This window comes from Podarcis erhardii, assembly GCF_964252035.2.
Source record: "Podarcis erhardii genome assembly, chromosome: 10".
NCBI classification, from domain to species: domain Eukaryota; kingdom Metazoa; phylum Chordata; class Lepidosauria; order Squamata; family Lacertidae; genus Podarcis; species Podarcis erhardii.
In genome coordinates this window covers 68,928,665-68,944,409 of record NC_138500.1, presented here as the reverse complement: position 1 = coordinate 68,944,409, position 15,745 = coordinate 68,928,665, and the positions used below count along the sequence as shown (strand labels likewise).

General features: G+C 43.0%; 1 protein-coding gene and 1 long non-coding RNA gene across 2 annotated transcripts in view; one reads left to right on the top strand and one right to left on the bottom strand.

Moving 5' to 3' along the window:
- Positions 1-526, bottom strand: part of SLC26A3 (solute carrier family 26 member 3) — a 27,210-nt gene extending 26,684 nt beyond the window's left edge. Inside the window, exon 1 of the mRNA XM_081878488.1 lies at positions 393-526. Within this exon, the coding sequence (XP_081734614.1) occupies positions 393-523 (131 nt within the window). The 5' untranslated portion in view covers positions 524-526. The remainder of the gene's footprint in view (positions 1-392) is intronic.
- LOC309351130 overlaps positions 1-15,745 on the top strand; it is a 25,753-nt gene extending 10,008 nt beyond the window's left edge. The window contains exon 3 of the long non-coding RNA XR_014160708.1: positions 15,643-15,745. This is a non-coding gene — a long non-coding RNA (uncharacterized lncRNA). The remainder of the gene's footprint in view (positions 1-15,642) is intronic.

The window sequence follows — 15,745 nt, the reverse complement described above, 5'->3', positions numbered from 1 at the left end:
GACTGAGCAACGGGAGCTCACCCCCTCGTGGGGATTCAAACCGCCGACCTTCTGATCGGCAAGTCCTAGGCTCTGTGGTTTAACCCACAGTGCCACCCGTGTCCCTTGTGCATTGAACTACTCAGAGAATTAAGACGAGTCCTACAAGCTGGTGGTTCTTTCTTGTTTTCTCCTTTAACATGCCATAATGTTCTTTCTTGTTTTCTCCTTTAACATGCTACATGCAGGACCCAGTGGGGAACAAATGATTGAAAATCTTTTCGGAAACCAGCTGAAAATCTTACCAAGAGGATAGAAAATCCTGAAGAATTACCCCATGGCACTATTATTATTATTATTATTATTATTATTATTATTATTATTATCCATGTTTACAAAAGAACGTCTCTTACCTAAAGCATAATCTGAGATGGTCCACAAAGTTTTTATGGTATCTGGGTACTTTCTGATGCTCCTCATCAAATGCCAGGTCTGAGTACAGTGGCCGAGCCACAACATACTGGTTGCCCACAGGTTCCACCATGTCTCCAGAAAACACTCCCCAACGAGCTTTTGGAGTCCTCTTTAGCGTTAATCCCGTAAAGCCCTGAAATCAAATAACAGAGTGTGCTTTTAAAATAGCTTAGTATTACCAAGCCCACAGATGAGTGAACTCTAAATTAAGCATTACCACCTTTGAAGATCAAACGGAACAGTATTGAGGCGTTATATTTTTCTCAATGGCCTGCTTCCTCCTTCCTCTTCACACTGCAAAGTGGTGGATCTCTGGGGCATCCCCGTGCCCCTAAAAAAAAGCTCAAAAATAAAGGAAGCGGGCTGCTTATAAAGGAGCCAAAAGTTTGGAATTTGAAATGGCCAGGATGTGTGTGTGTGTGTGTGTGTGTGTGTGTGTGTGTGTGTGTGTGTTTCTTTAATGTTTCCTGTAATAATCATGAGAAAAGGGAACACTATTGGCTTTCATTGTTTTTACACTTCAGCAAATTTTGGAACCTGAAACTTGGTTTGTGGGTGAGTTTGGAGTCATATTGAGATTTACAGTAAGCAACAGCCAAAGGTTCATTCTCTGTAAACTGAGAATTCCCAAACATGAGGAAGAAACCTATTAGTTATAATTGGGGGGATTTTGACTTGTTCCAGTAATTTATTATTATGGCCTGTCCTCAATACTATGGCTTTATAATAGTTATTAGTTCTTCTCATTTGCTGCTGTTTCAAAGTGACTGTTCTAAATATTTGTGTTCTTCTAGCTTTTAGTTGTATTGAGATGTATTAAGAAGTTTTCCTTCTCCTAGATGGGCTCCCTTCCCAGGTGGATGAGCCCCATCTGCCCCTAACTTTCCTCCACAGCCCATGTAGAAGCCACCTTCTTGACCATTTTACATAACACTGGCTCTTTTATACGGTGGGAAAATGGAACACTAACATTTAAGGGATGTTATAAATCCCGTTTCATGATTACTTAAGTGGCAGTCCTGCAATTCCATCCTTCGGTGAGACTATTAGCAGAAAGAAGGAAATTATCCTAATTCATTAATGCCCAATGAAGAGAAGGGACCCTCCAGTGCTTTTTTTTCTTTAAAAAAATGTTTAGGGGTACTCTCATTTTCCTACTCATATTGAAATACTGTCCCTCAATGAGGCCAAACTTAGATTCACAAAATGTTTAGGGGTATGCGTACCCCCAGAAAAAAGCACTGGACCCATCTTGCAATTAATAATAATAATAATAATAATAATAATAATTTTTATTTATACCCCAGCCTCCCCAGCCAAGACCGGGCTCAGGGCGGCTAACAACCAATAATAAAAACAAGTTGATTAAAATACAATTTTAAAAAAAAGATTTAAATACAACATTAAAACATTAAAATTCAGCCTCTTCACAGGAGGAAAAAGGAAAAAAGAAAAAAGAAAGAGGGGGAGAGAATCAAATTGATTCTAAGCCAAAGGCCAGGTGAAACAACACTGTCTTACAGGCCCTGCGGAAAGAAATCAGATCCTGCAGGGCCCTGGTCTCATGAGACAGAGCGTTCCACCAGGCCGGAGCCAGTGTTGAAAAGGCCCTGGCTCTGGTTGAGGCTTATCTGACTTCCTTAGGGCCCGGGACCTCTAGGGTGTTGCTATTTATGGACCTTAAGTTCAACTACTCCAAAATAAAGGATCAAGGATGCGGCACTTACACTAAAACATTTTGGAAACATCAAAAGATTTTCAAAAAGTTATTTCTATGATGTTAGATGTTTTAGAGCATCCTGCTCCAAACTGATATGGAGGGCCTATATAGGATAAATCCTAGGTCTCTTTTTCTGATACCTTCTACTTTAACTTCTCCAGGAATGAGATGGTTTGGCTTTTAAAAAGCATGCTTGTTGAACGATTAGGTATGGGGAGGGATTGCTCCTCAGCAAAAGCATTCTTTTTGCATGCAGAAGGCACCTAGTTTAGTTTCAGTGTCTAATGCTGCTTTTTTTTTAAGGATTTGGGGTCACTGGGCTGGAAAATATCTTGAGACCTTGGAGAGCAGCTGCCAGTCTGTGCATGCACACGAAAGCTCATACTAAAAACAAACTTAGTTGGTCTCTAAGGTGCTTCTGGACATTTTTTTAATGTTTTGTATACCGTATTTTTCGCCCTATAGTACGCACTTCTTCCCCTCCAAAAATGAAGGGGAAATGTGTGTGCGTCCTATGGGGCGAATGCAGGCTTTCGCTGAAGCCTGGAGAGCGAGAGGGGTCGGTGTGTACCGAACCCTCTCACTCTCCAGGCTTCGCGGACCTCTCCGCAAAGTGCAGGAGCCCAGCGCTGGGCTCCCACGGCTTGCAGAGAGTTGCCTGTTCTGGGGGCTGGGGTTGGGGGAAGTTTGGGCTTCCCCCGCCCCAGCCCCTCACCTGGGGGGGGGGATAAATTTTTTCCCCTTTATTTCCCCCCCCAAAAACTAGGTGCGCCTTATGGTTTCGTCCTATAGGATGAAAAATACGGTATATTTCTACTGCGTCAGACCAACACGGCTACCTACCTGTTCTAACACTGAGCATTAGCTGTTCTCATCCTGAGACTTGGTATAAGGGAGCTTTGTGCGTTCAGACTTGTCCTCAAGACGGAAAGTAAAAAATGCAAACATGGGGCAAATATTTGGAACCCAAAATATGATCTAAACTAAAGTCCTTCTCTTGACTTTCTATTAACTGATAGAGCTTTGGGAGGAGAGAGAAAAGCAATTATACAATAACCGGTGTGAAAAAGCTAAAATTGCATGCCTAGGGGTTTTGAACGAGAGGTGTGGCTGGGCAACGTTCAAAACAAGACGATGGATCACATCCCATTGCATCTCTTTCTAAATGTGTGGGATTTTTCATGATCCTCATGGGCATAGCAGAGACTTTTCTGCACACTGTCAGCTATTCAAGACTCCTTATTCATGTCCCAACCTCTCACAAAATCAAGAACCCTTGGCGTGAGAGATGGAATGACCCAAAGGCATTGAACAACAAAACAACAACACCAGAACTGGTTTATGAATATAAAGGACAATTTCCCATATTCCAGGCTGTGAAAATGTGCCTATTTTAGGCAAAAGGCATACTAGATTGTTTAGGGACGTTCTTTCCCACACTGATCTACTTGAGTACCATAATGATGACCCACATACAACACTGAAAGGGCGTTATAGATGCTGTCATTGCACGTCTTGCAGATTTGTGTTACCCGTGAAATCATTTACCAACACAATAAATGGGCGAAAGATTGTTTTGCAACAGTTTACAAATTGTTCTACAAAAAACTGTGTGTACTTTATCCGTTGTGCTTGTGGGCTTCTATATGTAGGTAGTACTACCCGTGCAATCAGGACTAGAATTTCTGAAAATAGGTCCAAAATATGCAATGCTTGCCTAGACACCCCATTAGCCCAGCATTTCCAGCAAGAGGCTCATACTGAAAATGACCTGAGTTTTTTTCTTTCTTTCTGTGGACCTTTAAAAAACTAACTTTTAGATCTGTTGATGTACGAAGAGACTTGCTACAAAAAGAGTACAAATTAATATTTCAACCTTGTTTCCAAAAGGTTTGAATACCAAATTTGACCTTGGTTGTTATATATAATCAATTTTTGTGCCTTTGTTGGTTTAGCAATAACAGAGAAGTGTTACTGTACCTTTAACCATGTATGAATGTGATGATTGATTCTATGCATCTGTAATGTATTTACAGATGTATATTACTAGTTTCTACAATTGCTGTGCCTGTGAGCATTTTGTGTGACCTTTTATCTTGAGCGAACCGTGATGAGTGATTAGGTAAGATACAACATGAGATGGGTATTGCATGTAGTTTGTGGTCGTTCATTTATTGTAACTGGAATGCCATTCTGCATTATTTAGCATTATTGATTGATGAAGTTTGCTGCGAAACCTGGATAATATCTGGAGAACAGGTCTCATCAATTTGGCTTCGACTGATCATTTGGCAGTGCGCTTCTGCTAATGACTACTTGAAGAAGGCTTTCTGGCAAGCGCTCCTACGTTCATGGCTTTGTGTTTCCAGTGAACGACTACTTGAGGAACGTTTTATTTGTTCCAGCGTGTTATTACATACTGTATTTTTTGCTCTATAGGATGCACTTTTCCCCCTCCAAAAATTGAGGGGAAATGTGTGTGCGTCCTATGGAGCGAATGCAGGCTCCTTGGCTTCAGCGATAGCAACGCTAAGCCTCCGAAGCTCAGAGGGAGCACTCCCTCCGTGCTCCAAAGGCTTCACGTTGCTTTCACTGAAGCCTGGAGAGCGAGAGGCGTCGGTGCGCACCGACCCCTCTCACTCTCCAGGCTTCAGGGATAGCCGCACACAGCCCCTCCGGCAGGGAGAGGCTGCATGTGGCTATGGCTTCCGCTTTAGCCCCGTTGCGTGGGGCTAAAGAGGAAGCCAAAACAGCCAGCGGGGTGGATCCCGCTGGCTGCCTTGGCTTGTGCCATAGCCGTGCGCAACCCCTCTGGCAGGGAGAAGCTGCACTGGGCTATGGCTTCTTTAGCCTGTATGTTGCTCTTTGGGGCTGGGGGGGAAATAACATTTTTTTTCTTGATTTCCCCCCTAAAAACTAGGTGCACCCTATGGTCCAGTGCACCCTATGGAGCGAAAAATACGGTACTTACTACATACATAATCGATATAGCAACGAGAGAGACACTGGTTCATTCTATGTTTATGAGTATCTCCAGGCTTGGTTATGCACATTGCACTTTAGTTAGTTCATTGTCTAGTAGGTTTATGAGGTTATATATTTATTCCATTATAATTGCCCTTTATATTCATAAGCCAGTTCTGGTGTTGTTGTTTTGTTGTTTAATAATTGTTACTACACCTGATACAAAGGCATTGAAAACATTGAACATTTGTTCCCTGTTCTTATCCTGGTTTAACTTGGGCCTTGGAAACGTGTTCCTTAGATTTTCACCCACAAATTCTAAGTTCTTTAAACATCTTTACTCTTTTCTGCTTGCATCCTTGTCCCCCCCACCCCCCCCGCAACAAAAAAATGTTGTAACCAGAAACTATTTAGTGCTGTGTCCTTACACAACACTTTTGCTCAATGTATCTGTTTGCTTAGCTCCAGTTTCAACTTTGAAAAGGGAAGAGAAGCACAAAAGCTCCTTGTAGTTTGTTAATTATTTTAAAGCACCGTTCCCTCACTTCTTTTCAGTTATTCTGTTTATTAGCATGTTCCCGTCCTGCACATATTTTCCCTAAAGTAAGTCCTATTGAGTCTGATGGAATTAACTTTCAAAAGTAAGCATGCTTAGGCTTACGTCCTTATTTCAATTTCCAGTTTATGATTGAATTGCAATTAGTATGCAGAGGTCCTTCACACAACCACAGGGGTTCAGCGATGGGTGTGTGGTTGAAAGTGTGATGGTTTGTGCTCCCTCATCCTATTGTGACACCTCATGTGGGGATTAAGGGGTCCCTGTCCCCCCGCTGCTTTGATCAAAACATCTTTACTTCGAAAATCCCCTTAAGTTAAAGAAGCCGTGAGCCTGTGCCACAGGGCTCTGTTTGAGACAGGGCTGGTTCAAGGGCCTTTTCCTCCTCTCTTTCTCTCCTCCCCCAATCCAATTAAAAGTTCTGCTGCCCTTTCTGAGTTGTAGTATGCTGAACAGCAAAATAGTAACACCTGACTGGGCCGGCCCACCCATGAGGCAATGTGAAGCGGTCACCTCAGGCGGCCGATCTGGACCTGAGGAGCACGCTGCCCCCCGTGGCCACCACCTCCACAGATATGCACTTCCACCACAGCTGCCCTGATTCTGCCGTGGCAGGATGTGTCCACAGTGGCAGTAGGGCATGGCCATGGCAGCAGGGTCATGGCCTGGCCAAAGGAGAGATGGTGCTGGTGAGGCATTTTGCCTCAAGCAGCAAAACATCCTGGGCCAGCCCTGGCACCTTGAACAGAGTTCAATGGGGCTTATTCCCAGGAAAGCGAATACAGTGGTACCTCAGGTTACATACGCTTCAGGTTACATACGCTTCAGGTTACAGACTCTGCTAACCCAGAAATAGTACCTCGGGTTAAGAACTTTGCTTCAGGATGAGAACAGAAATCGTGTGTCGGCAACAGGAGGCCCCATTAGCTAAAGTAGTGCTTAAGGATAAGAACAGTTGCAGGTTAAGAACGGACCTCCAGAAAGAATTATGTTCTTAACCAAGGTACCACTGTACAGGATTGCAGCCTTCACGATCAAAGATTTGCAGCAATACTTCCTACCTTTCCTCATTTTCATTTGACTATCTCCTCTGCCATTACAACTTGCCTATATCCCGGGCAGTCAGTTGGGATTAGAAAGTTTTAGATGGTTTCCCAGGGCATACAGGGATATATAGATATCACCCAGCTAAAGACTGGCCAGGCTACCTTTGTGAACCTCTTCCAAGAAGTGCAGTAGTGCTTTCTCCATTGACATCTTTGAGGCCCATGTCCCTGAATTGTGGGTGCTCCATGCATATTCTGAGTTTGCCTCGAAGGCTGGCACAGCTCTGCTTTGGGAAATGCAAGCCCCAAATCGAAACAACAGCACAATCAAAGCAGCAGCAGTCTAAACACCTAATTGTGTGTGGTCTGGGGGTTGGTGCCCATGCAAATCTAAAAAAATCAGTACATCAGTTTACCCAGGCTTCTGATTATTTAAACACATTAGATGCGCCACTTGCCAGTCTGCTAAAGTTTACATAGCCTCTATATGTGTAAAGTAGATCTCTGTCTGTTTCTTACCTGAGGGATTCTTCAGTGAAGCTGGGTGGAAGCATGCAGATTGGAGGAAGGCAGAGACGAGTCAGAAAAGGTGACTGTCCATTTAAAACGCCTCCTTTTATATAGCTGTGGAAAGCACAATCACATACAACTTTAATAGCTAACTTCCATTAACTTTTACAGGGTAGGAAGACTTCATTGTGGCCTTGACCTTTGAGCCCGTGATCAATAAGGATGATAAGGAACGTGCTTCCACGTTTTCTTGGTGATTGCCTAACATTGCAGGATAGGTTTGCATAGGTTACAAATTCTGCTTAAGAATGGCGGTAATGATATATCCCAGCCTAAGTTGCGTTAGAACAACAAGGGAGCAGAAGGCCACTAATAGGGACAACCATAAATGTTGTGAAAGAAGAGGCCCTCACTTCCAGTAAGGATAAAGGGATTATTTTACTAAAGATGCCAGTTTATGGATTGCTGAATCTTGTTTCCTAGTCCACAGTTAATTCAGATTACAAAATTTCAGCATCTGCCTGTGACAAACGTATTGATTTTTATTAGATTTCTATTCCACCTTTGCTCCAAGGAGCTGGTGCCATTTTATCATCACAACACTGTGAGTTAGGTTAGGCTACAAGATAGTGCTTGGCCCAAGGTCAGCCATGGTTCATTGTATGACAATGTGGAGCAGGGCCTTCTCTATGGTGGCACCTGGATGTTGAATTCTCTCCCATCGGAGATGCAGTTGTCTCTGTTGTTACCAGCTTTTCAACATCAAGTTAAGACATGGGGCCGTCTCCAATGCTCAGCTGGTGTGCAATGGAACTTCTTTTCCTGTCCCCTCCAGCCTCCTGCACACACTCAAAAACAGCGCTGGAGGGTTGGGGAATCATCTGGAGAAGATTGGGGGGGGCACACTGTGGAAGAAAGGAAGTCCAATTGCACCAAGAGAACCCCCCTGGCACAGCACTGAATCCCATTTGGTTGTATTCAGTATTAGTCATGCTCAGGCTAAAGACATTAAAATTAATGGACATGACTAACTTTGTTGTTGTTGTTTAGTCATTTAGACGTGTCTCACTCTTCTTGACCTCCTGGACCAGAGCACGCCAGGCACTCCTGTCTTCCACCGCCTCCCGCATTTTGGTCAAACTCATGCTGGTAGCTTCGAGAACACTGTCCCACCATCTCGTCCTCTGTCGTCCCCTTCTCCTTGTGCCCCCCATCTTTCCCAACATCAGGGTCTTTTCCAGGGAGTCTTCTCTTCTCATGAGGTGGCCAAAGTATTGGAGCCTCAGCTTCAGGATCTGCCCTTCCAGTGAGCACTCAGGGTTGATTTCCTTAAGACTAACTTAGGTTCATTATTTTTTAACAGGTCTACTTTGAGTAGAGTTTAGCTGGAATTAAGCCATTTTTTTCTTATGGGCATTTGGAAATGACAGAAGTCACGACTTGGCTCTTGCTGCACTTTTAACTTTCATTTCTTGGCTTTATGGTTTTATGGAAAGTTTGCTCTGTGGTGTTTGAGTGTAATCCTGTGCACTCTCCTTGGAATCTTTGGGTTGAAGGGTACGTTATGTAAGAGAGGAAGCAACAAGAGCTTTGGGTTCAGGCACCGTGATCCCTACAGACAGAATTGGCCTATCAGTGTGCCAGCTTAAAAAAAAACCAACTAGCCAGCAGGTGCAAAAACATCCATAGAGCGGAGAACATTCAACTTTACCTGGAATGCTTCTGGCACCTAGCAAAGATCATCAATAACTACCATTCAACGACACGATCTAATTGCAACGGAGAACAAGTTCCTGCTGCCAATTTGTGCACCTGTGCATGAAATAACACTTCCTTTAACACCCAATCCCCCCCCCCAATTGACTGGTAATTCACTCACCATTTGTGTGAACCAATGTGGTGTAGCAGTGGGAACTGGAGCTGTTCAAATTCTTGCCATGATTTTTTGTTTTTAGTGTAGTTGTCAACTCTTTGGGAAAGTAACAGAGGGTGGTTTTCAACTAAGATTTACAGAGAGTAGATCTATTGAAAGGATTAAACTAAACTTTGCCATGTCCTTTAATTTCAGTGGGTCTGCTCAGAGCAAAACTTTGTTGAAGACCATCCCTAATGCATGTATTATTTTTCTCCAACACGAAGTACAATGGCTTCATCCTTTTTAACGTCACTTTACTGCAAATGCAGAGTGACAATACTACATCCAGACTAAATTAATTGCAGTTGGTTCCCACTGAAAGAAATTGGACTTACATTGCTTTTTTATTTATATATATAATTTTTATTACTTTTTCTAATTTACAATTCAAAATACTCATTTAAACAACATTAAATCAGTGGCTTCCCTTCTTCTCTTTCCATGGTTCATTTTGCATACCATATACCCCTGCATATTTTACATGAACTAAACCATTCAGTAATCCATTGTTACATCCAGCAAAACTGATTTATACTGCTGAATTTACCTTAATGCTACCAGCGTTTTTAAATAAACACATTTTTCACCCATATATTCAGTAAACATTTTCTTCTTTAAACCTACATTCTTCTTGTTCTCTTATTATATGTGTTAAATCTGCAAGCTGTGCATATTCAATCAATTGAAGTTGCCATTCTTCTTTAGTTGAGACCTCGCTCGTTTTCCATTTTTGGGCTAACAAAACACGGGCCACAGCAGTAGCATATATAAATAGTATTTTTTGACACCTGGGAATTTCCCTCTGAATTATCCCCAACAAAAAGGACTCTGGATTTTTTTTTTTTGGAAAGGTACTTTAAAACATTTTTTTCCAATTCATTATATATCAATTCTCAATATTCTTTTACAAGTCCACCACATATAATAAAAGGTACCCTTGGACTTACATTGCTAACTTGTCCCCATGATTAAAATAAGATCTGAGTTCAACTAACTTAAAGGTAAAGGGACCCCTGACCGTTAGGTCCAGTTGCGGACGACTTTGGGGTTGCGGCGTTCATCTCACTTTATTGGCCGAGGGAGCCGGTGTACGTCATGTGGCCAGCATGACTAAGCCGCTTCTGGCGAACCAGAGCAGCGCACGGAATGCCGTTTACCTTCCCGTCGGAGTGGTACCTATTTATCTACTTGCACTTCATGCTTTCAGACTGCTAGGTTGGCAGGAGCAGGGACCGAGCAACGGGAGCTCACCCCATCGTGGGGATTCAAACAGCTGACCTTCTGATCGGCAACTCCTAGGCTCTGTGGTTTAAGGCACAGCGCCACCCGCGTCCCTTCAACTCACTTAGTTGGACAGGAATCCTATGTTTTGAAATTATGTTTATATAAAGCTATATTAAGAGATTCTATCTGATTTTGAACCAATTTCTGTGTAGTGAATTTTGCACATATACAAAATAAAATAAAGAACAAATCCCACAGAGAGGGTGAGAAAAAGGGGAAAGGGGTTTGGGGTAGATGGGATTCACTCAGCGAATCCACTAACATCATTGAAAACTATTGGCCAAGCCATCGTTCCTTCCAACTCTACAATTCTATGATTCGATGAAGAAGACAATACAGGCTTAAGGGATCCTCAGTTTATGGCAATTCAAACCTGCCTGGGGGGCAACGTGTAATGTTTCTGTTATGCCAACTCTTACAGCTATGGCCAAATTAGTAAATGAACCTTGACTGGCCAGTCCAGGGCCCCAATGTAGAAGTTTCCAAGCTTTTCTTTTTGTGGATTTCTCTCCACACCACTTGGGCAAGATCCTTCTAAATTGTTTAAATTTTATTTTCCATTGAATGAATCTGTCCATTTCAGTTCTCTGTGTTTCTCATTTTTTTTCCAATCATAAACTCAGTTCTCTTTCAGTTCTGCAACAATTAAAATGTATCGGCATTTTAGTGTGAATTCTTTGTACAGTGGTACCTCGGGTTAAATACGCTTCAGGTTACAGACTCCGCTAACCCAGAAATAGTGCTTCAGGTTAAGAACTTTGCTTCAGGATGAGAACAGAAATCATGCTCCGGCGGTGCGGTAGCAGCAGGAGGCCCCATTAGCAAAAGTGGTGCTTCAGGTTAAGAACAGTTTCAGGTTAAGAACGGACCTCTGGAACGAATTAAGTACTTAACCCGAGGTATCACTGTATGCAGTTTTGACTTGCGTGCACATTTCCCCTTAAAATAAGGCATGCTTGTGTGAGATTGTCGCTAATATATGCATTTATATGCACACTTTACCTTGGTGTGTGTATTTCCTTACTTGGCTGGATAAGTGAGAATTTTGAAAGATGGCAGTACACATCTTTTCATTTTTTTCAGACTGTGCCTTTAAACACAAATTAAATCAAATTGCTCCTCCATTCCTACCACCAACAAATATGCAGAGGCACAATGCTGCCCATTTGTGTACTTAAGCATGGCAGAAACAGACCCCTGAACCCCAATGAACCAAGTGATTCATAGGTTCCCCTGGTAATTTATTACCTTTTGCAGTAGCAGTGTAGTAGATCAGATAAGAATGTTGGGTTTCCAAGTGTGAAACAAATAGCTGTTTCTTCGCAAGGGCAATTGGATAGTCTTCAGAAAACCACTCTTTTGATGTGTTACTTCCTTCCATATTCATTACACATGTAATAAACGCAACTTTTCGGTGCCAGGATAATAGATAAAAACAGAAGGCAAAGGCAGAGAAACAAGGGCCATGCTTCATGTGTATATGTTAAATTCTAAATTCCCACCATGTACTGTGGTACCTCGGATTACAGACGCTTCAGGTTACAGACTCCACTAACCCAGAAATAGTACCTCGGGTTAAGAACTTTGCTTTAGGATGAGAACAGAAATCGTGCTCCGGCAGCACCAGGAGGCCCCATTAGCTAAAGTGGTGCTTCAGGGTAAGAACGGACCTCCAGAACAAATTAAGTTCTTAACCTAAGGTACCACTGTATTTTTGTATCTTGTAAAAAGCCAGTGGCGGACTTTGGGCTCTCAAATTTCAGCTGTGCCCTGTATGACGCTAAAATTCGGTGCCCACCTGCCTCTCGCATTGTTGTGGTGCCCTCCTCCCGGCAACACAGCACCCAGTGTGGCCAAACCAAACCAGTCATGTTATCCTAAAACCACCTCTGGTCAGGCTACAGCAGATGCAGTCCCTGCTTTTCAATTTGGTACAAGTTGTACTGTGCAAGCACAACTTTAAGGGTTCAATTCTCTCAGGGGTACTGTCACAGGAAGCATTTTCCCCCCTCCACCTCCACAGTTGGCCAAAGCTGCCCTTTCTTGTCCCTTACAGGCTTCAATGCCATCAAGTATGGACTCTCCCTCCCCATGTCCAATCATGTTGCATCTGGGCTTGTAAAGCAGGAGAGGATAACGATTTTCCTATATCACGCAGGAACGTTTCCCCTCACTTTTACAGACTCTTGCAAGCTAGCCGCAATTTTACCCATAGCCCCTTTAAGGATGGGACGCGGGTGGTGCATGGGACGCGGGTGGCGCTGTGGGTTAAACCACAGAGCCTAGGACTTGCCGATCAGCAAGTCGGTGGTTTGAATCCCCACGATGGAGTGAGCTCCCGCTGCTCGGTCCCTGCTCCTGCCAACCTAGCAGTTCAAAAGCACCTCAAAGTGCAAGTAGATAAATAGGTACCGCTCTGGCAGGAAGGTAAACAGCGTTTCTGTTTGCTGCTCTGGTTCGCCAGAAGCGGCTTAGTCATGGTGGCCACATGACCTGGAAGCTGTACGCTGGCTCCCTTGGCCAATAAAGCGAGATGAGCATCGCAACCCCTGAGTCGGTCACGACTGGACCTAATGGTCAGGGGTCCTTTACCTTTAAAGAAGCTTGCAATTGGGAATCCGGGACATTGCACGACAAAGAGACAAGCAGTGATGGCTGAAGGGTTTTTGTGAAGGTCCTGGCATTTTCGTGGCGATTGGAGACTATGTCTTGCTACTGCACATTAAGGCAGAGGTTAGCAGGGCAGGCAATGATGTCAAAGGAATGATTCTTCAACATGAACTTCGTTGGACTGGTCATGTTGTGCGAATGCCTTTTTATCGTCTTCCAAAGCAACTATGCTATTCCGAACTTAAAAATGGAAAGCGTAATGCTGGCAGTCAACAAAAGAGGTTTAAAGACTCTCTCAAGGCAAATCGTTAAAAATGTAGTATAAACACTGACAACTGGGAAACACTGGCCTGCGAGCGCTCCAGATGGAGAACAGCCTTGACCAAAGGTGTCATGGGCTTTGAAGACACTCAAACTCAGGACGAAAGGGAGAAACGTGCTAAGAGGAAGGCACGCTTGGCAAACCCTCACCATGATTAACTCCTACCCAGAAACCTATGTCCCCACTGTGGAAGGACGTGTGGATCCAGAATTGGCCTCCACTGTCATTTACCGACTCACTGTTAAGACCGTGTTCATGGAAGACAACCTTACTTGGCTATGAGTGATCACCAAAAAGAAGAAGAAGCAGGGCAGGCCAATTAGGGTTAGGCCAGACGTTCTTCTCTCCTGCATTACCGCACCTTGGCTTAGTGGCAAACATGTGAGGAGAACCATGGGCCTGCTTGTTTTCCCCACCAGCGATTCACTCTCAACTTCATCCTCAAATGTTGTGGAGAGCTTCCATGCCCCTGCAATGTGTGCCAAAGCTGCCCAACCACATACCTAGATTCAGGGTTAATAATTGCTGTGTTCCCGTCTACACTGCTATTCATCTTCTGCCCTCGGTTTGACCTGCAAATCTGGCCCAGTTCCTTAGAAATATGAGGGGCATATGTGGGTGGGACACAGTAATAGAAGAGCCTTTTGCAGCCATATGATGAAGCCTTGGCATTCCAGTGTCTGCTCTCTCGCCATGGAAATTTCCAGACAACAGTAGAAACAAAAGAGGCCCATCCCATTGTCTTGCAGGGATTTTAGTTCATTTTATAACATGATGGAGTGTAATAAACACTCGAAGGCTGCAATTTTGGTTCGAGTTTAGATTAGAATGTGTTTGCATTATAAAACCATCAAGAAGACAAGTTTATTTTACTATTGATGAGGGTTTTTGGCTCCTTTCTCTTTACTTTCCTTGTAAATCTTTACGTTCCACCCAGCGGTTGTGTGTGAGAGTTGGGTTGTGTCTCTGACAGACTAGTCTTGGAAGAAGAATCTGTGCCAGACCCACAACCCAACTTCTACACACGCAGCCTCTGCATGATCAGCAACCTTACTTTTTTTTACAGGTTCCTGATTGCCAATACAGAGTCTACAGGTTGTATCTAGCTTGTACTTGCATAGGCTCTGTGCTTGCAAAGTTGGAAAGTGGGTGGAGGTCATTGGTAGGGTAGGCCTGTTCAACATCTATATAAACAACTTGGACGAAAGAAATGAGGGGATGCTCATCAAATCTGCAGATGACGCCAGACTGGGAGGGGTAGCCAATGACGCTGAAGAATTGGGATTCAAGATGACCTTAACAGATTGGAGAAGTGGGCCCAAGCTAACAAAATGAATTTTAATAGGGACAAATGTAAGGTTCCACAGCATCCTTTAAACTAATCCTATTATTGCCTCCACCTTTCAAATTCAGTAGAATCCTCTGGGCAACCTTGCATTCACGTGTTGGGTTTTGCCAACATTGCAACCACAGTTTTTTTTGTGGTTTGACTTCTTTATGTTTCACAAAATGCTGGACATTTCTTGTTCCAGCCCATTAATAACTAGTTAAAAGGTATCATCATTTATTATAGTCACTTTGTAAGTAATTTAAGCTGAAGCAAGGACAAATAAACATTTGTTACAATACAGGAAACAGAAAACCTATTTTTTAAAAATCAATTCATGAAATAGTCACCAGTGACTCAGCAAATGGATAGTTGCTGGAATGTGTTGTGAGCACATTCTGAAATGAAGAACGAATGTTTCTTCTACACAGTGTAGTACACTGCTGAATCCTGATTTCAGATGTTCTTCTAGTAGAAACATTGATGTATCTTTTATTTAGTAAAATGAAACACAGGTACGAATGTCATAATGGATACAGACATGTGTTTACTAAAATAAAACACGACATGTATTAACAGTTAAGATTTCCAGGTGTAATTTACTGCATTCCTAACAAAGGACTGTTTATAAACTTAGGGGCAATGCAACCCACAGGGAACAATTATTATTCTTATTTATTCTTATTAGCATTTGGGATACTGGCCAATGCATTTAGATTCCCTTAATCCTATTGATTTCAGTGAGCATACACACATCTGATTCTGCATCTAACAGTAGCCATCTAGAGGAAATGACTTTACCTATTGGGCTGGAGAGATCATGCCAAAGGTTTTTCCGGGAGGTCATTTATGGTGTGTGAACATATTTCTCAATATCTTCTCACTAGTCTCCTTATCTGCGCTCATTTCCCTGTCTGTTTCTGCTTGCTTTGCAGAATGAAAGCTATGAAAAGCCTGCTTCTCCCTCTCCTCAAAGGCTGCTTCAATCTGACTTTTCCAAGAAAATGTCTTGCAACCAGATGAGGTTGACTGGCGTAG